Here is a 27159-nt window from a genome sequence, read left to right on the forward strand (position 1 = left end):
GCACACCGCTGCTCTGCAGACGCTTGAACCAAGGCTGTCGCCTGATACACTGCCACACGCCAGTAAAACGGGTACTGCATTGTTGCTCAGGCTTGTTGTGGCAAACAGAATTACAGTCTCACCACTTTTTCTCAGCTGCTTCTGTGTAGAATAAATCCATCAAGGTCTATTCAGTGTAAGATAGTTTCAAATTGGGTTATCTGTATTTTCAGACACAGTAAATACGAGGGTTCGAACTTTAACAGTGGCAACTATTTATTTACAACTCGTACAAAATAGATACGTCTTTCAAAGTTTAACTGACCTTCAATGTAGTCACCAGCATTTTGTATAACCCGTTTCCAGCGATGTGGAAGTCCTAGGATACTCTTAGCAGTGCCAGCTCTGTTGACAGTTCGAGCGGCGTGGTGTATTGCCCGACGAATTTGTAGCAGTCCTGAAGCGAATGTCGTGAACTGTTTCCTTCAGTTTAGAAATCGAATTGAACTCACGAGGGCTTAAGGCAGGGGAGTGCAGTAAGTGGCACAGCACTTATCAGCCCTATCAGTCAAACAAATCAATAACAGATTGCATTGTACGTGCTTGAGCATTGTACTGCAAAATGATGGTCAGGTCCTGCAGAAAGTGTCATCACTTCGGCCTCTAAGCTGGTAGTAGGTTGTGTTCCAAAAATGAACAGCTTCGAAACGGAAGTGATGACACTTTCTGTAGGACCTGACCATCATTTAGCAGGACAAAGCTCAAGCACGTACAATGCAATCTGTTATTGATTTGTTTGACTGACAGGGCTGCTATGTACTATACCACTTATTGCACTCCCCTGCCTTAAGCCCTCATGAGTTCAAATCGATTTCTAAACTGAAGGACACACTTCACGGCATTCGCTTCAGGACTGCTACAAATTCGTCGGGCAATACACCGCGCTGCTCGAACTGTCAGCACAACTGGCATTGCTAAGAGTGTCCTAGGACTTCCACATCGCTGGCTACGGATTATACACAATGCTGGTGACTACTTTGAAGGTCAGTATAACTCTGAAACACGTCTCTATTTTGCACGAGCTGTAAATAAACAGTTGCCACTATTAAAGTTCCAACCCTCGTAGTTCAATCAGACAAAGCGTAGTCTTTGCCAACCAGCCACCACACAGGGCTGTTAACTGTTCGTTGCATAATTGTGCTCCAATAAGATCATGTTTTATTTTTGTCATATAGTTTCACACGTATTTTTGTCCAAGTTTTAATCAATAGACTTGCGCTTTTTCTAAAAGATCAATTCCGTGTTAATATATCAATCACCCATCAACAACTGACAAAAATAATGACAGGAGCATCATTTTATTAATACTATTTCATCATTTGAAATCACTTATATTTTAAAAATGATAATATCTAATGCAGCCTATCAACAACAAACATGGTTAACGGGCAAAATCAATTTAGCAGACACATGGGACAGGTAGTCAAGTAGAAGGTTTACTAATTAAAGTGAGTGCTGTCAGGGCGGTAGCTCAGAGTCACCTGTCGCCTTGCAAAACATACTGTAAGTTCAGTGTAGTCTTGCATTATCCTCAGTGAAAGTGAACGAGAATTGTAGAATGTATTTAAGGAATGAGAAAGCTCTCTGCAGAATCGGCGAGGAAGGGAAAATGTAGAGAACACTGAGGAGAAGAAGGGACAGGATGATAGGACATCTGTTAAGACATCACGGACTAACTTCGATGGTTCTAGATGTAGCTCTAGAGGTTAAAGCTGTAGAGCAAGACAGACACTCGAATACATCGAGCTAATAATTCAGGATGTAGGCTGCAGTTGCTACTCTGATATAAAAAGTTTGACACAGGAGAGGAACTCGTGGTGGGCCGCATCAAAACTAGTCAGAAGACTCAGGACTACGAAAAGACTGTCTGCTGTTTCACAGCCACATTCTTCTTCATTCTGTACTTCTACTGTCTCCTCTCCCTGTCACTGTTTCTCTTCCTCCCCCTACTGCTACTACATCATTCTTTTCTTCTCACTGCCACTGGCTCTTCTCGTTGTCATTGTCTGATCATACACTTTGTCTCTCACTATCGCTAGCCACTTTGTCCTTGTCTTTATTCCTCTCCCACTGGCCCTAGCTACTCTTTCCCTAGCACTGTTCTGTCACTGTCAACGATGTTCCGCTGCCACTATGTCCCTCTCTTTCTCTTGCACTGCCAATGACCCCTTCGCTTTTTCTACGCCACAACCGCTGTCTACTATCTTTCTGCATTTGTTACTTTCCCGTCTCTTTCTGATTGGTACTGTCTCCTCTCTCAGCATAAGAAAGTGCAAGTTTGTTCATATGCCAAATTTTTGCGGAAGTTTTTAAAAGTGGTGAGGAGGCAGCTGGTACCTTAGTTTTCAGTGAGAGTCTCTTAAGCAGGAGCATATTCGCCTTTTCTGCGCTCCGATACGGGCATTTTTCCACTGGTACCCTTCTTTTCCTGTTATAGCAGTGGATGTGACTCGCATTAAAATAGCTTTATGGCCAGTAAATTTATAATAGCTTACTAACGTGAAATTGAAATAACACAAAACTAATTTTACATCTCAGAGCGTATTTTATGTCCACAAAAATTTTGCGTACCCTTCGGTATTACAACATGGCGATCCAGGGACCCACCTGATGTTAGCAGAGACACTTTACGGCGTATTTGTCTCTAGTACGTATTTTATAAACTACGCTTTCCTGGTATTGTGGCGCACGGAAGTTGAGTGCTCCCCTGAGCAAATGGATCGCGATCGACGATAGAGGGCAGTGTCGCCGCCGACCTGCCTAGTGACTGCAGCACCGTCTCGCCACGTGAATATACCGGCCAATACCGTCCCTCGCACCCGGCTTGAGTAGCACCGCAGTTGACCGCTCACTTAGTAGTTCGCTATAATCTACGTTGTGCTACTGTCTATTCGTCGACGACTTCACTTTGGCATTGATTTTCTCTTTGGTCTCGATTATGATTGTGGCTCTTGCTTGACCTGTTGAAAGCGTCGTGGCGAAGGTTCGTCTCAGGGCTCCCTCTCCTCCCCCTCCCTCCTCCTGAGCGGCTTTCCCCTCCTACGCCCCCCCCCTCTCCTGTGCTCCCCTTCAATGTCTCTGCACTCCCTCCTGCCTTGCCTTCTGTCTTCATCTGCCGCCCCACCTGTCTCCTGCCCTTTGGTGCACCCGCTGATGCCCCTCCTCTTTTCATCCTGCCCCTCCCCTGCTGCACCTTGCTCTCCCCTCCTTTTCCATCCTCCCAGGCCTCTCCCTCAGTAGGTCCACCTGGCAGTTTTATTTTACATCGGGTGTGCGTCAAGTGGGTTTAAAGTGTGTTGCTCTGAAGCGTTTTTAATACTGTGGATACTTTTAACCGGTGCATGTGACTTCAATGTCTTTTTTGTGCTCTACAAATCGTCTTCATATCAGTGTATTTTTACCTCCATTATCTCCCGATTACTCTGTTTTATGTCCCCCTTTTTTATCGCCTTATGTATGTAACATTGTCTTCTTCTATTAGCTGTCATTTCACTCGTCTGAAGAGTGGCGGATTGTGCCGCTGGTATCCCTCCCCTGCCCATATGGAGCTTTGGAATCAGATCACAATAAACCAAAAAATAGGCTCGTTGGACTTTGTCGTTTTGTAGGTTGCTATTGATTTTCTCTTGTCGTGTCAGGTCCGCCGTTTGGTCAGCTCTGTTGCTCGACTCCGGTGTGGGTTTCAGTCCTGTACGCAGTTGGTCTTACTGCCTTGCGTCGTCACCGTTTCTCTCCTGCACCAGATCCAGCTGCTCGCGGATATAGCAGTTTTCGACTCTCACCGAATTTTGCGCCCGTATATTACATGCAGAAGTAGGGAGAATTTGAACCTCGATATCTCTAAAACAGATAACGATATGAAGATCGGAATTTTAGGAACACAAGGCGCAGCGTAGGCCGCATCCAATGCAAAAAAGAGCGAATCGTTTCGCTCCATTCACATAAACTAGGAGAAGCGTGTAATATTCAGACTGTGACCTTGTACTGTACAGGCAAGACGTTGTTTCTATTGGGTGTACAGATCGCACCTAGACCAAGAGGTATCCAAAACACTTGATCCTTCTTTCTGTCATCTGCAGAACCCGAGGTTTGAGCCTTGGAAAAAATGCAGTCTTTGTTCCCAGCTTTTTGAATCATGCTGGTAGCATATGCTCTCGAATGCCTACCGATAATATTACGTCTATCGCAAAAAATTTTTCTTTACGGCGAGCAGCATAATATATGTCTGATAACGACATGGTCATTAGAGTAGATGCACCAAATACCAGTTTATAATGAGTAATCTTTATTGACGACAGACTGTTTCAGTTTTATAGCCATTTTTAAGTAACTGCGATCACAATTTCGGTGAGAAAGTGTATGAATGTGAATGCCATTTATATTAAAGTAGCTGTATTGTAATTACGTCTAGACTCATGTACATATTACGTCGTTAGTGGGCTGTCTTTGACTGTCGCTGTTTTAATGAGATGGTAAACGATGTCAGTATTACGAAAATAAAATGTTAATTGTGATGTGACGGTTCTACTCTTAAACCGCTATAAGTTAACTGAGATAGTTAATAAAACAATATCGCTGTTTATCTACAGTATTATTTTATTAACTAATTTAATAATTTTTTCGCAGAAATTTGTTACGATGGACAATCTTGATAAATACCTACCATCTAGTTCGTGATATTTCCAAAAGTTCAGCTGCATAAGATAGTAAGTTGTTGTGTTTGAAAGTTTTGTTGCTGTATGGAATGTATGGTGAATTACGTCTTTTTGTATAAGTATATTGATAGCTACAAGAAGGTTTATTCCAATAATTGTTTTCGCTGCTCTCTGTTAAATCCTAGAGTATGCATGCTTTCACATAAGAATATATATTTTACACCCAGATTATAATTTACAGGCTCAACCAGAACCCCAGCGACAAACGTCGACTTGTAATAGCATGGACCAAAACAAGAAATCAACATCCAGTAATATGGGCTCCAGAGTGCATCTCTGGGCACTTACTTATCTTCACTCCACTAAACATGTGCTCGTAGACCTCACGTTACACATTTTGGAGCCCATGTTTACTCGTAATTTTTGTCTTATTTTGCTCCTTCCAAAGTTCAGAAAGCAAGGAGCTTGCAGCCGAAAGCTCTTTCAAACTGAAGATAGAAAAGTTCTCATAGTTCTTAAGGCTATCGAGCACGGATGATTTTTGTCAGCGTGACTGTTCCGTCACTCATGTCCATTCTGTGGATATATACGTACGAGACACACGGTTACCACTTCCATCTGCCGACTGTCAAACAGGGCCTGCCACAGTGCCAGTGCGTCTCTAGATTTTGGTAGACGTGCTCGCAGGGCTGATAAATTTGTCACTCTCCGTGCATTATCCGTTCCTCAGTTGCTTTTCGACTTTCGACCCAGCGACATTCAAACATGTTATCAATGTCTACGCACAACGAGACTGTCGACGAAGACGAAATCAAAGATGATATTCTTAAAGAAGTGTAAAAAAGACGAGGGATGTATGATCGCTCGGGCATAAATATGAAAATTAAAGGGTTGGAAGAAATCAGACGAATAATATTTTAAAGTGCTTGCGACAATTCGTGTTCAAATTTGACAATCTCATATTTGTGTTTTTATATGTCAATGCTTGTAAAATGCGAAACAATGGATCAACATTTATTCCAAAATACTGAAAAAAATTTGGATTTTGCCGAAGTTTACAAAACATTCTGTGTAACTTTCCATTTATTACATTGTCACTCCTAAGGGGGGTACCAATTACTCCTTTTTATGAAAATTCCTTCTACGTTTCATACGTTTTATTAGTGTGCAAATATTGGCTGTCTCTTAAAGGACGATTGGATTTCAAAAAATCTTTACTGACTGTCATCCTTCATGAGCACACTCTACTTCAACAACATGATGTGACACTGTCCGCATCCCTTAGCGTACGGCGCTAGGCGCCGTTGAACAGCGCCGCCAGGAGGGTAGGCACACGACATGCCGTCCGTGCAGTCGTGGTAGCAGGCCGGCAGGGCAACGATTTCAATTTATTTGTAACATCAAAGTATAAGAGACGTCGGATAGATATTTTATGACATTTATTTGCAAACGCTGTAGTTGACAGTTGCGGATATTCCCGGCTCGAGAAAGCTGTGGTTTTGAGCCTTTTATTGGGACGTGAATGCATTACTTTTGGTTGTGCAAGTGCTTGTCTGACAGATGTCGCTTAGAAGCCAGCAACTGAGAACACAGCGGAGTCTGGTTCTGCCTGTGTCAGTTTTTCATCAGACAGGTACACTCCAGTGTTTGTTACTGTGTGGAGCGGACAGAAAATGGAGCGCTATTCCTGAGAGGAAAAAGGAGACGTGCACTGTGTTCACAGGGCGGCGGATGGAAATGCTCACTCTTCCCGACGTTTGTACGTTCGGCGGTTTCCTAATCCACGCACATTTTCTTCCATCCACAGGTCCCTTCGAAAGACAGGTTCCCTTGAGGTAACTTTCCCTCTGGCACGTTCTCGTAATGGTAGACGTGCATTTAAGGCTTATTTCTAAACCGAGTATATTCATATACTGTTACAGGTGCGAAAGCCTGACGGATGTGGTCGTCAACGCACAGTGCTTGCCCCAGGACTGGAAAACACACCCTCAACTAACTCGCGGTGTGTTGCACGAAGAATGGGTGTAAGCCATCGCACAATTTGGCGTGTGTAACACGAAGACGACTTGAACCCCTAGCGCCTTCAGAATATTCACGCGCTTAACCCATACGATTTTTCACGTCAAATTGCATTATGCCAGTGGTGTTCACATATGTGCGCCAATCAACCGGACTTCCTGACCCGTGTACTTTTTACGGATGAGGCATCCTTTACACGAGAAGGTATGTTCAACAGCTGCGTATGGGCACTGGAAAATCCTCACTCCACCTTTGCTCGTGGACACCGAGATCGCTTCTCTGTCGATATTTGGGCCGGTTTGGTAGGCAATAAAGTAGTCGATCCATACATGGTCCCCCGGTGACTGAACGCTAACAGGTACTTAATTTCCTTACGAGAAACACTGCCAGAGTTGTTGGAACATGACCCATTCAACGTGCGACAGCGAATGTGATACCATCACGGTGGTGTACCTGCGCACTTCGCATATGCAGTGCGAACGCATTTCGAAGAAACCTTTGATGAGAACTGGATAGGGCGTGACGTGGCCTGCACGTTCCCCCTACGTGACGCCCAGTGATCTTTCTTCTTCTGAGGCCACCTGAAATCTATGGCCTATCAAACACCCTTTGAGATTGATGAAGAGCTGATAGTGCGCATTATGGCAGGCTCCAATGTTATTTTTACTTCGCCAGGAGTGTCAGAGAGAGTGCGACAGTCACTCCAGTGTTGTTGCACGGCGTGCATTCAAGCAGAAGAACGTAATTTTGAGCACTTGTTGTAATTGTTTTCAAATAAAGGTTATAAAACGTAGCCCCGACTTCTCATTGACCTCGATGTCACAAATCCACTAGAAACGTTGCCCTGCAGACAGCTTGAACGGCATGTTGTGTGCCTACCCGCATGGCGGCGGCGCGAGGAACTGTTCAATGACGCCTGGCGACGTACAGTAAGCGATGAGGACGTGGGCTGCTATGTGAAGTATGCTTGTTATGGCCCATTGTACCAGCCCTCTCATTTTGTACACTGATTTCAGAAACACACTATATAAACTTACGGAGACAGTAAAGTTTTAAGATCAGCATAGTTTAAAAAAAAATGGCTCTGAGCACTATGGGACTCAACTGCTGAGGTCATTAGTCCCCTAGAACTTAGAACTAGTTAAACCTAACTAACCTAAGGACATCACAAACATCCATGCCCGAGGCAGGATTCGAACCTGCGACCGTAGCGGTCTTGCGGTACAAGACTGCAGCGCCTTTAACCGCACGGCCACTTCGGCCGGCAGCATAGTTTCAATTGATGTTTGTGAAGTAGGCCGTGAGCTTTATACTTCAGGGTCAAAGCTGGATACAGGGAAGGTAGATTTGTCATTGCGGCCTGAGGAGACGTGGTAGTGGGAATTTGTTTTTGTCTTCCATCGCTGACAACTCATTAACGTAGAATCCTCGTACCGGTCAGCTGCTACGGTATACTGCACATTTAAAATGGAAGTAACATGGACCCGTGAATGTGCATTATACAGGTGATCATTTACAAATGCGGTACTATGACAATTATAATGAATACGAAATTAAATCTCTTGTAATGCAAAGTAGAGATTTTAATTTACAGACCCGCCTTGATCACAAGAAACTTTTACACTTCACTATTACCGGCTTCGGCTACCGCCATGTTCAGATCATCAAATATTCTGATGTAGTATCAACATCAAACTAAAAATGTAGGTACACAGTAAGTGAGCCCTGCTGTTAATCAACTAACCATCCACTCGCACACAAAACACAACAGCACCGACTCAGGAAATTATAGTGTAACAACTTAGGCGGCGACGTTGGGGGTAGCAATCTGATACAGAGAACGCTAAGTTTTCCACACGGTGCCGACTATGGCGTCGGCGACCAACTTATCGCTCCCCATGCTGTCGCTAGTCTATTGTGGGCTCACAACAAACTGACAAATGCAGGTTACCAATTAATAATAGGATTGGTACGAATGAGACCCGAGGTGCAGCCCCACAACGTCAATATTCGCTCTTGAACAAGAAGGTTTGACGACCACTGGCCATAAGGCGTAACTCCATCGTATAATTTTCAAAAAGTCATTTTAAACTGACTTAAAAGGTGCTTTGAACATTGTAAAATATTAGGCAAAGTGTGTAATCACTGAAAATATTGTTCTATGGAATTCCGAGCTGCTCCTCTAGCGCTTCGGATGAACCGTTACGGCCTATCCAAGCAACCTCGATATCGCCTGTAGTGTTTCGGTACAGCTACAAGCATTTCACAACAATAATACGTTAGCTTGGCTCCAGCAAGCGTCAGTCAGTACTTGTAAGACGAAGACCATTTCTTCCCCTGGAATCTCTATTTTTCCCGCCTCACATCTCTGGACCCTAAGACGAGAGTCCATTGTTTTGCGTCCTGGGCTCCTTATCCAGTTCAAATATTAGCTCGTGTCTTCCAGAGCCAGTGTAAATGCGCGGCTGCCTCTCGTTCAAGAATTTCTTCTTAAATCAAATTAATGGTTTCGTTGGAATATTTCTTACATTTGCGGCATACATGACGTTCTAAGAACGAAGTCCTCCACGCTTACGCTTCACTATGATTATTGACTGTCCGTACTGCCCAGAAGCTGTAATATCAAGAAGTGACCTAATACGGGACGCATATGAAATCAGTCATCGAATCGTCCGACTAATGTGTCTGTTTGGAGTAGCGTTAACGGATTTGCAAAGATTTGTGGACTCATGGAATGCAACGACCGATATTTCAATCGTACTACGACCAGCTAGTCAACATGATTTCGAAAGCAACAGCAATATTCCGACAGACCTGTCCAGATTAACGCCAAGAGTTTTCTAAAACTAAAATTTTACATTTCTTCATGTCTATAAAACATTTCAAAACTTCAAATCCGTTTTCCACGGAATATCATTTTTCATCACAGCACACACTGTAATTCCAAAAATTCTGAATCTTTTTAACAGAATCTTCCGACGGTTTTTGGTAGAAAAACAGTATAATAAATGAAAAGCACCAGTTTGCTTTTGTTCTACAGTATTAATTGATTGTGTTAACTGCTTTTCGGCTTACAAGACCATCTTTAGACATTTGCTGAGTATTATCACAAAGTAGTTACAATGTTTGCACACAACGTTGGAAGAGAAGTTACACTTGTAGAATTTTATTTTAATTTATTACTTGTTTTTATTAATTGTTGTGTACATAGTTCCGCGTAGTCAGCGCGTACACAACTTTCCCAATAGAGCGTGCCCCGCTAAGCACAACAGCGCAGGCGCAGCGCTCGTCCGTCTCCGCACTACGAGATGGCGCTGCCATAAAGACGGACCAAATTCTGCTTCCGCCGATCCTTGTATTAATATGTCACGCAGCCAATGAGATTGCTGCTAACGTAGGACCTTTTCTCCTCGTGGATCACACTCGTGCAGTGATACCTGAACGCGCGAGGTATTATAACGAGTGTACAGACCTCCGAATAGTCAGTCTGCATTTACGTTAGTCTGTACCAGTCTACATTAGTCTGTACCAGTCTATAGTCAAGTTTCAGTCTGCGCCTAATAAGATTGTCATATTCCTGTACATAGCCATGAAGAGAAATGTGTAGACACTTTGTCAAGTATCAGAGATATGTGAGAATAAGATCAACGCACCAAGACCAAAGGAACTTCAGATTGTAAACAGCATCCAGAATCAAGTTAAGTAAGGTTTATAATTGTTATTACTTTAATAAATGTGTGTGAAAATTAATCAAGTTCTGTTTAAAGTTTGTCACCGTCAATCTGCTACTCTAAGCGTGCAAGTGGCATTTCTATCGTCTGACCTAACGGCAGAAGATAAACACACCACGATAAGACCACGAGACATATTGCTGACACTCGCCTACTTCGCTAGAGCGACAAGTCAAATAATCTGATGGTGTGTGTACCGAAGGTCTTACAGTACGCACACCGCATTAATAGAAACTGTTATGAAGGCTTGCTGTTCCTATTTTGTGTTAAAGTTTTTCCTGTCTACTCCATTTTTATTTGTTTACTGTTCATTTTTTTACTTTTTCATTGCATTATCGCCACACTGTCAAAGATGTTACTTACTGTATGTTTCTGCTTCAGTCTAGACGTGTTAGTCCGCAGCTCGTGGTCGTGCGGTAGCGTTCTCGCTTCCCACGCCCGGGTTCCTGGGTTCGATTCCCGGCGGGGTCAGGGATTTTCTCTGCCTCGTGATGACTGGGTATTGTGTGATGTCCTTAGGTTAGTTAGGTTTAAGTAGTTCTAAGTTCTAGGGGACTGATGACCATAGCTGCTAAGTCCCATAGTACTCAGAGCCACTTGAACCATTTTTAGACGTGTTACTTCTCTTCCAATGTTGTTTGCAAACATTGTAACTTCTTTGTGACAGTACTCAGTAAATGTCTGAAGATGGCCTTGTAAGCCGATAACCGGTTAAGACCATAAATTAATACTGTAGAGCAAAAGCAAACTGGTGCCTTTCATTTATTATTTGAGTTTTTTATTTGAAAATTTAACCACGACTTTGAAATAACAGTTCAAAGTTAACCACATTGGAACTTTTCGATCAGTTAATTTAAACAATAGTTATTAGCCAGTGAGTGTTCTTTTTTGGTGAAAATTGAACTACTTCATTCAAACAGTTACCAATTACACAAAGATTAACACTTCTAAAATCCTCGAAGTAGTTAACTAGATGCACTCATGTTGATTACACAGGCTTTTTTTCCTTCTTCCAGATTCAAATTGGAAGCAGTTATAACGTGTTCCTTTGGAAACTTGTGCAGCGTCACCAATATTTTCCGTTAAAATTTTTTTGTCGTATCTTAAATGGATGTCCAATAATTACGCCGAGTATTATTTTTGTACCACATTTCCTTCCGCTCAAAAGATATTTTCAACGAATCTTCGTCCTTTGGTTGTTGTGGTCGTGTCATCCCTTAAGGTAAGCATGCTAGTGACAAGGAGTTTCTCTGCCTCGTGATGACTGGGTGTTGTGTGATGTCCTTAGGTTAGTTAGGTTTAAGTAGTTCTAAGTTCTAGGGGACTGATGACCATAGATGTTAAGTCCCATAGTGCTCAGTGCCATTTGAACCATTTTGTTAGTGACAATGTTTACTAGAATGTTTTTCCTTGTTTTGGTCCTTATTGGCACATCTGAAAGTTTGTCGGTGCATTTCTGGTCGCCCTGGATGATACAATTCTCAGTCCTCAATTGCACCAATTCCCCATGCATGGTGTGGAGAATCGCGCGTAATGCCATCTTCGTGATATTTTCAGTTAAACTTAATTGTACTATGTCTTACATTTCAGTTTACAGTGATAAGGCAGAACATTGCACACCGCGATGTTGAATGTCTAGTAGTGATGCAGGTACGTCACTCACTGGCAGAAGTGCGTAAGCAGAGCAAACTCGGACGGGGGATCACTATCAAAGATATGAGCTGCATTTGCAAACATCCATTCACATTAGCGACTTTCACAAAGGGCAGGTTATTATTACTCATAACCTGAGGACGAATATCTCGAAAACGGCTACACTGGCCGAATGTTCACGTTCTACCCATCGTGAGCATCCACGGAAAGAGATTGGGAGAGTGATACTACCATTAGGGGCTAAATGGTTGGACGCCCACGACTCTTCACAGAACTTGTGGTTAGCAGGTTGCTTTTCTCTGCAGAGTATGATAGATGGTGATCTTTGGCATCTCTGCCGAAAGAGCACAATGCTGGTGCACGTACAAGTTCTTCGAAGCACACCGTTCATCGTACATTGTTGAACATGGAGTTCCGCAGCAGACCACCCCCACGTGCTCGCATATTGACTCAACGACATCGCGTTACGATTGCAGTGGGTACAGGACCAAAGGGATTCCAGTGTCGATTGATTGAAACGAGCCGGCTCTTCGGGTGAATCACATTTTTGCTCCACTAGGTCGGTGCTCGTCTCCACAAATGCAGTCATCGAAGTGAACGGTGGCTCGAAACTTGTAGCGCGCAGGTGCCAAGGTTGGTGGGAGCTGTATTATGCTATGGGAGGCATTCTCCTGCGCTTGCATGGGACCTGCGGTAGCAGTCCAAGACACTCTGGCAGCAGAGAGCAATCTGCATCTCTTAGCGCTTGATGTCTTCCCCGACATCGATGTCATCTTTCAGCAGTATAATTGTCCGTGTGTCGGAGGCACAACCGCACTACAGTGGTTTGAGGAACATTATAGCGAATTCCCGTTAATATTTCCGAGACCAAATTCGCCCTGTGTAAATCGTATGGAACCTACATGGGTCGCTATCGGTTGCCGTCACCGCATATGCAAATCAGAGGTGCGTTATTTAGGACCTGTGCGTAGACATTTAATGTCACATATCTGCACAAACCTGCCAACAAACTGTGAAATCACTGATACTTCCAAAGACGGGAAACACACTTCTAAGCATGTGGCCATAATGTTTTGCCTCATCAGTGTGTTTAGAATTGCATAAGTAAAGAGAAAAATGAAATACAATTTGTTTTATGATACTTATGATAAATGTGTCCAAGCAATAACTTTTTCTTTAATTGTGCGTCATCCCTCAGCTTTGAGTCTTTCTTTACTCCCGTGCCGCCAGGCTGGCGCCTCGGCTGCAGCTGCCCGTAACTGTGCAGGAGACCCGCCTCTACGGCACGTGTGCGACCCTCTCCAGAACAGCCGGCCAAGTTTCGTTATCACGCCGCGCCAGCGAGGGCGAAGCGCTCCCGACGAGATCCCCGCTAAGTGCGTTTCGGGAAAGCGAGGCGGACTTTAGCGCGGCTTCGTTAGCCGAGTTGGGCGCGCCCTGGCGGCTACACCGGCAGACAGGCGCCAGCCCCTATTCTGTGTCACTTAAAGCGATCGGTGCGGAAGGTTAGCCTCGGTAGTGACGTCAATTTCGGTTCTTTAACCGAAGTTGCTATTCTGTAAGTTTCTAGACCTGTTACCTATCGGTGCTCTCTCCGATTTTCTGAAAACTCTTCCGAGAGGTGGTTAGGTTTCAGTACGCCCACTCCCTACGATACGGTGTGATTTGTTTACAGCTATAATTTGTTGTTTTAGAATTATAGAGTGGTTTTAGTTTAGGATTTAGGGATTATGTTTTACTGAGCAATCGCCAGTGCGCTTCCGAGTGGAAAGTTAGTTCATAATAGACCGTTTTGCTTTGTTAAATAAAAATGGCTCTGAGCACTATGGGACTTAACTTCTGAGGTCATCAGTCCCCTAGAACTTAGAACTACTTAAACCTAACTAACCTAAGGACATCAGACACATCCATGCCCGAGTTAGGATTCGAACCTGCGACCGTAGCGGTCACGCGGTTCCAGACTGTAGCGCCCAGAACCACTCGAGCACCCAGCCAGCTTTCAAATGGTTCAAATGGCTCTGAGCACTATGGGACTCAACTGCTGAGGTCATTAGTCCCCTAGAACTTAGAACTAGTTAAACCTAACTAATCTAAGGACATCACAAACATCCATGCCCGAGGCAGGATTCGAACCTGCGACCGTAGCGGTCACGCGGTTCCAGACTGTAGCGCCTAGAACCACTCGAGCGCCCAGCCAGCTTTCCTTTGTTAGAAATATCGTTTGTATTGTTGATACTGTGAATGGTTATAACATCAAAAACAGAAAGAAAGAAACATTGTCAGTCAATATGCTCACGAAATACCTGTTATTTTCACGTAATTAGGAGTTTAAAAAATCATTACATTTCAAAAGGTCTGCTCTGCTTGCCTATATTACACGAGTGTTAGCTGAAATTACTAGTTACTTCGCATTGTTTTTCTCGCAAATTGTTATTTACTAACTATCGAAACGCATTTAAAACTTTTAAGTAACAATGGAAAGGAATTTTGTAAAGGCTGATAGTGGAAAACATCCAAAATTTTGTGCATTTGCGGCTTACGCCCACATCATTCGGCAACGAAGTCAATCTGAGACTCTCTCAATTAGAATTACTAGAAGCAAAGCACTCGGAGCCGGCCGCGGTGGTCTAGCGGTTCTGGCGCTGCAGTCCGGAACCGCTGGACTGCTACGGTCGCAGGTTCGAATCCTGCCTCGGGCATGGTTGTGTGTGATGTCCTTAGGTTAGTTAGGTTTAAGTAGTTCTAAGTTCTAGGGGACTTATGACCTAAGATGTTGAGTCCCATAGTGCTCAGAGCCATTTGAACCAAAGCACTCGGAACATACGAGTTATAGAAGGCGAGCCGTTAGGACAACGAACTTCAGTGACAAAGCTCTTAGGTTTGCGTCCCGATGGGTATGAAGTTTATTTTTTCTTCTTCGTGTTTGTAACACATTCTGAGACTTCGTTATTCGTGAAAATTTGTTATTTTTCTGAAACATTCGTCGTTATTTACGTGTAAGAACGCGCTTTCGCGCTTTCTCAGCAATGAATACGTTTAATTTCGTACCTTCGATATATTTAGGATATGGCACATGTGTGAAACAAGCGACAGTGACATTTTATATTGTTTCATATTACAAATAATTCACTATTTCTTCCGAAAACGAAGTGATTTCCGCGTATGTGGTTGAACAGGCATCGAAGAGCCGAACTTAAAATAACTGCGAATGTTCCTCAAAAATACTTAACAGTAGTATACACAGACGAAACATCCTCTCCATAATATTTTTGGACTACACCAAAATATATGAAGACTTCTGATTCATCAGATGCGTGTTAGCCGCGTGGAGTGGCCGCGTGTTTTGAGGCGCCATTTCACGGATTGCGTCCCCTCCCGCAGGAGGTTCGAGTCCTCTGTCGGGCACGGGTGTGTATGCTGTTCTTAGCATAAGTCAGTTCAAGTAATGTGTAAGTCTAGGGACCGATGACCTCAGTAGTTTGGTCCCATGGGAATCCACACGCATTTGAACGTTTGATGCATGTTACAAACTACGACAACCTCCAAAAGCGGCACTAGGCACAAGCTCTCGAAAAGGCGTTTTTTAAATTTTGTTTTCAAGATCAAAATAGTTGATGTATCATTTAGAGAACTAAGTAACTTCATCATTTGGATCTCTCGGAGCGAATTACAACCACATTATATGCATGTTTTTCTTCTCCGACACTCTATTAAACAATTTTCCCCTTGTTTTTTTACGGATGTATATACACAATGTGATACTACACACCATTCCTAACTCATATTCAGAAACGTACAATCCAAAGCAAGAAGTCCATGTGAATGACAATAAAATGACATACTATGATATTTGTGACAGTTTCAAGAACACAGTCAAATAACCTATCGTTATTATGTATGCATGGAAACACGTGGTCAGGAAAATTTGAGCAATACCTCGTATTCTAAACACGATTTTCGGTACTGCAAAGATTAGCGTGCCTGTGTTAGCTGCTAGTGGCTTCGGGTTCGTGCCCCTATGCGTTCTGCAGTGCGCATGTACGGATCTACAGCCGTTTATCTTAGATTTTTTGGCGCTATGAGAACTGACAGCAGCGCCTTGGATCACTAGAACCGTGCGAAATCGCTTCCAAAATGCTTTAAGAATAACGTGTGGGCTCTCCTTCGAAAACAAGATCGGTCGGTGCTCTCGCCTACCGATTCGATCGGCAAAGCGGCCGACAAATACGCAGGAGTTCCTTGCGGGGTGTTGAAGTGGCTATGTACGTAAAAAAAAAAAAAAAAAAAAGTATTCAATTTGAGTCCATAGACGTATCACGGCACTGCACTGAACAGATATTTGAAAGTTGTGCAGGGGCAGATGAACTTAGTGAAACTAAACTTCTAATTGTTGTTGTTTATTGGTCCCCTAACATTGACTTCAGAGCATTTCTGCTCAAGCTACCAAGGGTTCTTGATTCACTTTGTAGGAAGTACCAGAAATTAGTCATTTGTGGTGACTTCAATATAAATTTTGTATATGATGGTGCAAGAAAGAGAATGTTGGAAGATCTCCTAAATTCATACGATCTGATTCGGACTGTGTTTTTTCCAACTAGGGTGCAGGGGAACAACAGCACAGTCATAGACCATATTTTTATTCATTCTTCGTTACTAAATGGGCATTTTGTTAGTAAAAGCGTGAATGGCCTTTCAGACCATGATGCACAAATTTTAACATTAAAAGGCTTTTGTACTCAAACAACTGTCACATATAATTACAAACTATGGAGGAAAGTTAATCCAACAGCAATAGAAATGTTCAAATGTGTGTGAAATCTTATGGGACTTAACTACTAAGGTCATCAGTCCCTAATCTTACACACCACTTGCCGGCCGGAGTGGCCGTGCGGTTGTAGGCGCTACAGTCTGGAGCCGAGTGACCGCTACGGTCGCAGGTTCAAATCCTGCCTCGGGCATGGATGTGTGTGATGTCTTTAGGTTAGTTAGATTTCATTAGTTCTAAGTTCTAGGCGACTGATGTCCTCAGAAGTTAAGTCGCATAGTGCTCAGAGCCATTTGAACCATTACACACTACTTAACCTAAATTATCCTAAGGACAAACACACACACCCATGCCCGAGGGAGGACTTGAACCTCCGCCGGGACCAGCCAACAGCAATAGAGACTTTTTTAAACCTTGTCAAGGAACAAGAGTGGCAGGATGTTTATAGTGCCGTTAACATAGATGACAAATATAATGCTTTCCTTAACACATTTCTCATGCTCTTTGGGAGTTGCTTTCCATTGGAGAGTTCTAAACGCGACACTAGCAGTAATAGGCAGCCTGGGTGGCTGAATAGTGGGATATCATACAGAACAAAGTGGGAATTATTTCAAAATGTTAGAAGTAGTGACAATCAAGCTACAGTTACCCATTACGCACAGTATTGTAAGGTGCTTAAAAATATTTTTAGGAAGGCTAAGAGTATGTGGTACGCAAAAAGAATAGCTAATTCACAGAACAAAATTAAAACCATATGGTCAGTTGTGAAGGAAATGTCCGTCAGCAGCACAAGGTCGACGATATAAAGTCAGTTCACAGTAAAAATATTCTGTTACTGATAAATCAGATATATGTACATTATTTAACAATCATTTTCTGATCATTGCTGGTGAATTAAATAAAAATTTAGTTTCAGCCAAGAATCATGTAACTTGCTTGGCAAATGACTTTCTGTGTTTGATGTCTGAAATACTCCTCTGTGATATAGACAACGGGGAGATTGAGGTCAATCATTAAGTCACTGATTAGTAAGGACTCTCATGGATATGACGGAGTGCCTAGCAGAATATTGAAGTACTGTGCTGCACATGTTAGCCCTGTAATTATCCACATCTGTAATTTTTCCTTTAGGAATGGTCAGTTTCCTGAACGATTAAAGTATGCAGTAGTAGAACTGCTTTATAAAAAGGCAGAAAAGGATAATGTAGACAATTTAAGACCTATTTCTATGTCATCAGTGTTTGCTAAAGTTATTGAAAAGACTGTGTATGTAAGGATAATTGATCATTTAATATTACACGATTTGTTATCAAATGTACAGTTCGGCTTTAGAAGTCGTTTAACAGCTCATTCATTTCATTCATTTTCGTGTCCAGTCAGCATTTCCAGAAGATGGGGACTCCGATGGCCTTGTTGTTTTTCTCGATCAGGTCTTGTGTTGGACAGGGTTGTTCAAGTTGAGGACAAATTAGCAGTTTAACAACTGAAAATGCTACATTCTCTTTTCTCTGTGAGATACTGGATGGTTTAAACAAAAGGTCTCGAACGCTAGGTATATTTTTTGATTTAACTAAGGCGTTTGATTGACTTCTGCAGAAGCAGGACCATTAAGGAATACGGAGAGTAGCTTACAATTGATTCACTTCTTAATTTAGCAACAGACAGCAAAAGGTTTTTATTCACAGTGATGAGAATGGCTGCAATGTCGGGTCTGAGTGGGGTACAGTCAAGTGGGGGGTGCCCCAGGGATCAGTGTTAGGGCCACCGCTGTTCCTAAGTTATATAAATGATATGCCCTCTTGTATTACCAGTAGCTCTAAAATGTTTCTGTTTGCTGGCGACACTACCTTGGTAGTAAAGGATGTTATGTGCAACATTGGCCTTGTTTCAAACAGTGCAGTTCATGACCTAATTTCATGGCTTGTAGAAAATAAACTAACGCTAAATCGCAGTAAGAGTCAGTTTTTACAGTTTCTAACTCACAATTCAACAAAACCTGACGTTTTAATTTCACAGAATGGGCATATGATTAAAGAAACTAAACAGTTCAAATTTCTATCTTTTCAGGTAGATAGTAAATAGATAGTAAACGGCCGTGGAAAGGCCATGTTCAGGATATTGTTCAAAGATTTAACTCTGCCATTTTTACTATTCGAACGGTATCTGAAGTGAGTGATCGTTCGACACGAAAATTAGTCTACTTTGCATATTTTCATTCGCTTATGTCGTGTGGTATTATATTTTGGGGTAACTCTTCCTATTCTAGAAGGATATTTTTGACTCAGGAACGGGCGGTTCGGGCAATAAGTGGTGTAGGTTCACGAACCTCTTTTCGACCCCTGTTCACGAGGCTCGGTATTTTGACATTGTCCTCTCGATACATAAATTTTTACTGTTATCTTTTGTTAACAATATTATCTTATTCCCAAGAATAAGTAGTTAATACTTGGCAAAAATCCAACCTGCCTTTGGATCTGACTTCCTTAACTCTTGTGCAGAAAGGTGTGCAGTATACTGCTGCATCCATTTTCAAGAAGCTACCGCTCGATTTCAAATATCTTAGCAGTAATAGAATCTGAAGAGTTTCCTCATGGGTCACTCCTTCGGATCTGTGGAGGAGTTCCTTGAAAAATGAAGTTGATTCTTGTTCTATTGTTGATTGCGTTAAACTTATGACTTGACTTTTTTGGTTTCATAAACATTTTATATTTATCTGTTATTACTTTTATGTTGTAATCATAATTCCGAATAACACAAGCACTGTTGGTATTGGCTAGCACTAGGGTGGCTAATCATCCAGGTCTGCCCAGTGCTGTTGGTTAAAGTGGGGTGACCTGAGCCCTTACTTGATTGAGAAGTATCAGGTCCGGTCACTAAAGCTGACGACGGACGGGGACGTGGTGTGCTGACCACATGACCATCCATACCCGAGTCCAGTGTCACCAACCGACTGTGGATGACACGGTGGTCGGTGGGTACCATAGGGCCTCCCTAGGCTTGCTCTGACGGAGATAGAGACTGCTGCCTTTCTTTACTTTTTAACTGATAACCTGTAAACTTCAATCTTGGGAAATACATGAGGTTTATAGAAATAAATAAGTTTCTTTCCAACAAAATACTGTTTAACTGGCAACACCTTTCGGGTTCGCTGGCTCACTCATTAATTGTTGTGTCCAAAAACGAACACCCTATGAGATATGGACCTTATTTTTTGTGCCGAGGAACGTCTAGTATTCCGGTTCAGTTCAAACGAGATGGCGCAGTAAATTGGGACATTACATACTAGTGGGCAAATGTAAATCCTCCAGCAATCAGAGCCGTGAGGCATTAGGATCTCTTCAGTACCAGTGTATTGGGATGGACAGTCGGTGAAAGACGCGTAGAGACTTACACTTTAGCACATAGACAGGTGCTGCGTATCACCCATTTCTACCCGATAAATTACCAGCGCTATTGCAGAACTCTAACATAGCAGTAACACAACAACTGTAGTTTATGCACGCCAGAGCACCATGCTGTTTTCTGCGGGTCGTGCGACAGTCCCTTACCGCAAGGTTTCATGGTCGATGGATTGGTCTAGGGGATCAGATACCATGACGTCTCCGTTCACCGGACCTCAATCCGTTAGATTTCTGTCAATGGGAACGTTTAATGGTCTCGGTGCTTGCACAATCCATTGACAATGTACAGACATTACAGGAGGATGTGACCAGTGCATGTGATGTAGTCCCAATGGACCCAGTTGTATTGAAGAAAAGCGTTATTCTATATAACAAAGGTACGCACAGTTTGTCCGAGTGTGCCGCTAGAACTCTTCAATCCATTCTCGAAACACTATTGGGGTTGTATGTTACGGTAGTCCTCCTTGCCTCATCCGTGTTGAAGATTTCTGTTTGGAAAGACAGGAGCCGAGTGTGAACTTATTAGTGTCAAAAGTGTCAAAAGAGGTCATCACACCAATGGACTTCTTATGGGAAAATTGTGAAGCAGCTGGGAATCCAGTGCCGAAGTGACCGAGACTTGCCACGAAGTTTTTGCAGAATGTTTTCTTGTCTGGAGCTATCCTGGGTTGCGCCCATGTACAGTCGTGGTTCTGTGGCAGCACCTGTTGTCGTTGTTTGACTGTTTGATCTGGTCGCTATCACACTGCGGAGCGGTACCCAGGACACTGTCCATCAATTTTGGATCAATGTCTGTGGCCTGAGATAAAATTCGAGATCTGTCTATATGTTCTCGCAGTTAACGAACATTTTCAAATATTCTTAAATATTCTCGAAAGTTCTGAAGTTCAGCAGAGTGTTGCAATTAGTCCGGAGTATTCTTTAACGCTTTCCAATATTCCTGAATGATTTAGAATGTTATGATGATGATGTTTGGTTTGTGGGGCGCTCAACTACGCGGTCATCAGCACCCGAACAAAGTCCCAAGTGTTTCGCAGTCCAATTTTTTTCACAGTCCACTGTCAGGAATGATGAGGATGATGATGAAATGATGAGGAAAACACAAACAGTCCCCGGGCAGAGAAAATCCTCAAACCGGCCAGGAATCGAACTCAGGACCCCGTGATTCGGAAGTAGCAACGCTAGTCACTAGACCATGAGCTGCGGACTAGAACGTTCTGGAATGCTGTAGGAAGATACAGAGTTTTCTTTAACGTTTTCTAATACGATGAATGTCTTGGGATTTTTCCGAATGTTTTGAAATACTCTCGGTGTCCTACAAGGATATGGCTAAGTGACAGTACTTTACCTCAAATAAAGCTACACTTAAGTAGTGCTTGCTTAAGAGTTTATATGAGCTTTCGAGGGCATTTTATTCCCGAAATACTGACTTTTGCGGTTTTTTAGACATTAATATTTACGACGTTCGTAAATGATGTGGAACTTTCTCAGGAAATATGGTAAATGAAAATGAGGAGCATGCGAAGGATGTTTTCGTGCCAGTACTTACACTAAGACTGACGAGGTACTGATGCTTGTTAAGGAAGCGTCGCAGGAGATGCTGCAAATTTGAAATTTGTGGCAAGGTCTTATGGGACCAAACTGCTGAGGTCATTGGTCCATAAGTCTATACACAATCAACTTTAAGTAACTTTCGCTATGGACATCACACACACCTTTGCCCGAGGGAGGACTCGAACCTCCGACTGGGGCAGCCGCACTGACCGTGACAAGGTGCCTAAGACCACGCAGCTACCCCGCGCGGCGAGATGTTGCAAATCTACATCTACATCGATATCTACATCTACATACATGACCTGCAAGCAACCGTAAGGTTTGTGACAAAGTGTACCCTGCACTAGTTATTATCTTTCCTGTTCCATATGAAAATAGAGCACTCACTCCGTCTTCAGGCCACGAGTGGCCTACCGTGACCATCCGACGGCCGTGTCATCCTCAGAGGAGGATGCGGATAGGAGGGGCGTGGGGTCAGCACACCGCTCTCCCGGTCGTTATGATGGTATTCTTGACCGTAGCCGCTACTACTCGGTAGAGTAGCTCCTCAATTGGCATCACGAGGCTGAGCGCACCCCGAAAAATGGCAACAGCACATGGCGGCTGGATGGTCACCCATCCAAGTGTCGGCCACGCCCAACAGCGCTTAACTTCGGTGGTCTTACGGGAACCGGTGTATCCACTGCGGCAAGAACGTTGCCCACTCGAGAATAGAACGTGGAAAAAACGACTGCATATAACCCTCCGTACGAACCGTACTCTCTCTAATCTTGTTTCCTTGGTCCTTAGGCGTAATGCACGTTGGCGGTAGTAGAATCGTTATGCAGTCAGCCTCAAATGCCGGTACTCCACATTTTCTCAGTATTGCTCCGCGAGAAGGTCTCGTTCCCTCCAGTGACCTTCATTTGAGTTCCTGAAGCACCTCCGTAATAATTGCGTGTTGTTCCAATCTACTGCCAACAGATCTAGCAGCCGTCCTTGGAACTACTTCCATGTCTTCCTTCAATCCGGTTGTCCGCCTGCTTAGCTGACTGGTAACGTATTTGGGTACCATGCGGCGGGCCCAGGTTCTATTTCCGTCCTGGTTGGAGCTCTTCTCCACTCGTGGAATGGGTGTTGTGTTGATCTCATTATCCTTCCATTGCCATCACCGACCCACAGGCCTCCCAAAATGTTATCGCCTGAAATAAAACTCGCAACACGGCGGCCGAGCTTCACCGGATGGGTTCTCCCGGGCAATAATGCCACAGTCTCATTTCTTTTTTTTATTAAATCCGACTTGGTGCGGATCCCAAACAGTCGAACAATACGGAACAACGGATAGCATTAGTGTTCTATATGCGGCCTCCCTCACAGATGAACAACACTTTTCTAAAATTCTTCCAATAAACCGGAGTCGACCTTTCCTCTTTCCTACAACAATCCTCACATGCTCATTACATTTCACACTGCTTCGCAACATTACTCCTGGACATTTAACCGACGTGACAGTGTCAAGCAGCACAATACTAAATACCGTACTCTAACATTGTGGGTTTCTTTTCGATACTCGTCTGCAATAACTTACATTTTTCTATATTTATCACTCCAACTAGAAATTTTGTCTAGATCTTGTATCTCGCTACAGTCACCGTCACAGGCGATACCTTCGCATGCAGCACAGCAGCATCAGTTAACTGTGCCAGACTGCTGCTTACCCTGTGCGCCAGATCACTTATGTATACAGAAAATAACAGTGGCCTATCGAACTTCCGTGGGGTGCTCCTAACGATACTCTTGTCTCTGATGAACAATCTCCGTCAAGGACTGGGTTCTATTTCTTAAGAAGACTTCGAGCTACTCATGTACCTGGGAACCTATTCCGTATACTTGTACGTTCGTTAAGAGTAAAATGGTCACCGTTACGTCGATACAGCGCTGCACTCGATTTACCAGCAGCACCACCTGTGGGAGAGCAGCAATAGCGTTTCCATTGTTATGCTGCAGCTCTTCCTATATGTGAGTATTATTGAGTGCACCTGAGCCTCCAGTTCTTCCCCTGAAGTAAAAGTCACGGGAAGAGGCATCAGGCAGGCAGGTGACGAGGAGATTGCGCTGCCTCCGCTGGTTGCCCTCTCCGACAGGTTGCAAGGCGGTGTGTGTTGTTGCTCCATCTTGCTGCAAATTTCATTGCAGTAGCTCCTCCTCAGTGCGTCGATCCAAGTACGGATAAAAAAATTTCTGGACATACCTTTTAGCAGTAGGATTTTGATGAAAGTAACGTGTTATGATGCGGACACCAGAAACTGCGTACCGAACATCACTCTTGAGATTGTGCAACGACTGGGACATTTCCGACGCGCAATAACACCAGCTGTGCGGGTTCACATACCCTGACAGGCTCAACCAGGCGTCATCTCAAGAAACGAAGAAATGAGGATACAAAAGTCCTGATCCTAGCTCACGAAAACCACCGAAAGTTCTTCTGGAAGCTTTAATTCATGCACAACAGCAAACTTGTAACAGTGGGAATACAGGTCGTTTTTATTGTTCCCTATCTCAATCGGTAAAAAGGGGACCCTTATAGGATCACTTTTATGTCTGTTTGACTGTTAAAAACCTTTTCTTAGGAACAGGTAAGCGTACCAAGTTGAAATTAAAGTTATACTGACGTCACTTGGCAGTGTAAAAAGATTTAAGCCTCTAAGCCAAAGTGATATGGCATTTTATGTCACATTTTTTAATATTTCCAAACTCTAGTCACCATAACTTATAGAGCATTTCGAGTTGACCTAGAATCAAGAAATTTGGCAGACAGGAAGGATTCACTGTACAAGTGAAGAAAAAGATCCGAAAATTGTTAATTTTTAATTATGTCAAACGAAAATAATATATCCTTTGTAATTTGTTCTCCGACATCAAACATTGAATTAAAACCCACCCTCAGTAGTTCTGCATTCAGGCTGACCGGATTACAGTAGTAAAATTGAAACATCGGCGAGGAATGACTTTTGCTCATGTGTAGCGTTTCGAACTTTTTTCATCATCAGATATCGAGATGTGATTACTGCACTTGCATATGTGAAACAGACATTCGCAGACTAATCTGAACGCCATACCTACGGTAATGGTGAACATTTTAGGGCGTAGGATCAGTAGAGCGTGAGGTATCACTTCCTAACAAATATTGCCGGACAGTTTGATGTGCGGAATCAGTAGAACACGTTATCGTGTAGCAGCAACAGTCGGTGCAACTTTTTTGAGCATTTTTCTTACACTACGACCAGAAAGAGTCCTAACTCTTGGTAACAAACACCGTTGGTCACGCTAAAGACGTAACTCTTCGCCAGTAACAACATTTCATAGGAATACCCAATCGACGAACTATGTCGTTCAAGCAGATATGCAGACACGGTTATTCCTTTGACTTTAGTTGTTTTCAACTGGAGCATGCAGTACTCCTACACACGCCTTCTCAACGTCGCCTACTGAATACAAGGTTAAATGCTCGCATGTCATCACATATGTCAATCACAGAGATGTACTGAAGGTTGGTAGTCATTCATTCCGGAACAACATTTCGTGAAGCACGAAAACCGTTTTCTTACATGATTTGTCCGATATCACTAGCCCCACAAAAGACACATTTCCAGCTGCCTCCATTGACCCTACCCTAGTGCACGACAGTAATCTGTGCTCTTCTTTCTCCTCCTACCGTTGTTTAGGTACAGCCTGTCTGAACTCACGCCTGATCTGCACAGGTCACTAGCACACATCCCTCTTGTCGCATTACTTCCAGAACAACGGGCAGGACGCTGAAGTGACATGGTGCCACTACTAGGCTCAGTGAAGCCTTCGCAAATCGGGAATCTACCAAATTCCTTGGCAGTGTGGCAAAGCATACACTGGGCAAACTTACAAAGGCAGTACAATAAACGATAACACATTTTTCCCTAAATATAATAATATACAGTATTTTGACGTCCAGAGTACAGTAGGCATGGAAAACACAAAAGTAAATTTTAAAAGGAAATGGCATTACTTTAGGAAAATTCGACGTGATCAAAACCACTTTTCTTTCAGTTTGACATGTATTGTTCAGTTAGTAACTTTCTAAACACGAAAAGATATTTAGGTCCCTCCAATTTCTTGGAAATGTTTTGACCTTAATTGAAATACAGAAACTAAAATGTCAGATACAATAAATACGGTTTTTTATAATGGGACAACCTATATTTGCTCACAGTGATGTACGCATTTCAGTGGCTTGAATATAGAGCTCGTCTAGTTCTGATCGCTTTTCTTTCGTGAAAAGGAATTGGTATGACGTCAGAGGGCCTTTTGTTTTCCAACTTTCTGTAGAATTTCCACTGGAGGGTCGCGAGGATTACACGCCTTTGTTTACGCGCTGCCATTGTGTCCTTTATAGGCGGCGTAAAACCTTTTCGAGGAACTTGGCGAAGTTTCGCAGCGGCGCCGGAGAGAGCGGAGTTAGGCACACAGAGGAGACGTCGGCCACGGTCGCTGCTGGCAACGCAGACGAGAGAGAGCCATGTTTATGGATCGGCTCGCCCGCGGCTCTGGCGCTGGTGCCGCCTGCGGCTGGCGTTCATCACGTGACGCGGGATTGCCGGCACTTCGGAGCTGAGACTCTGGAGCAACTGCGCCACCTCGCGGCTGATTGGCAGGAAGGGGCGGACAAGCTGCCGCAGCTGACGGCTCCAGGCTCCAGCAAGCTCCAGTGCTGGAAGAACCGATTGGTCATCTGCAGCGTCAGCCCAGAGAGCTCAGAGAAGGCACCGGCATCTGAATCCTACAAAACCGGTTGGCCCCACCTGCATATCTGCGAAAGTGTGTTGGGCTAGATTCGAGGGGAGCAGGGAACTAAAGAATAAGCTCTATCAAACTACACGAATAACTGATCGGTGAAACTTCGGCGAAGCGGCAGGTATGTTGCTAAGAGTGGTAAAGTGCTGAACTCGAAATACCCGGACAGAACAAAGATTTTTTACGGCATAGGAAATAATGAACAGTTTAATTGCTGAGAAAGGTAGCATTTCATTCGACACTAAATTATTTAGCCTTCTTCATAAGCAGTCGCTGTAAGGGCCACACAGAACCAGAATCATACTTCGTATTAATCTTTTAAACATTTAAAGAAAATTTTGATACTTTGCACATATGGGTTTTAAATCCCACCAACAGTGAGAGAATCAGTATTAACATAATTTATAAATTTCACAAAAGTTTATCGTTATTCAATAGATGAGTTAATAAAGTGAGCAACTCATACGCAATGAATGAAATCGTTAACAGTATTAAACAGAAATTCCAATGCTGAAAACAGATACATTCGGCTAATA

The 27159-nt window shown here is 43.3% G+C and overlaps 2 protein-coding genes across 2 annotated transcripts in view; one reads left to right on the forward strand and one right to left on the reverse strand.

Annotated features, from left to right (window-relative positions):
- LOC124545527 (NACHT and WD repeat domain-containing protein 2-like) overlaps positions 1–27159 on the reverse strand; it is a 1590779-nt gene that overhangs the window by 1266742 nt on the left and 296878 nt on the right. The gene's annotated exons all lie outside the window — the stretch shown is intronic.
- The window catches only part of LOC124545528 (mediator of DNA damage checkpoint protein 1-like), a 430822-nt gene that overhangs the window by 265280 nt on the left and 138383 nt on the right, over positions 1–27159 (forward strand). The window contains exons 6-7 of the mRNA XM_047124476.1: positions 13296–13473; positions 26226–26537. Of these exons, the coding sequence (XP_046980432.1) occupies positions 13296–13473; positions 26226–26537 (490 nt within the window). The remainder of the gene's footprint in view (positions 1–13295; positions 13474–26225; positions 26538–27159) is intronic.

The sequence above is a fragment of the Schistocerca americana genome, chromosome 8 (genome assembly GCF_021461395.2).
Source record: "Schistocerca americana isolate TAMUIC-IGC-003095 chromosome 8, iqSchAmer2.1, whole genome shotgun sequence".
Classification (NCBI taxonomy): Eukaryota; Metazoa; Arthropoda; class Insecta; order Orthoptera; family Acrididae; genus Schistocerca; species Schistocerca americana.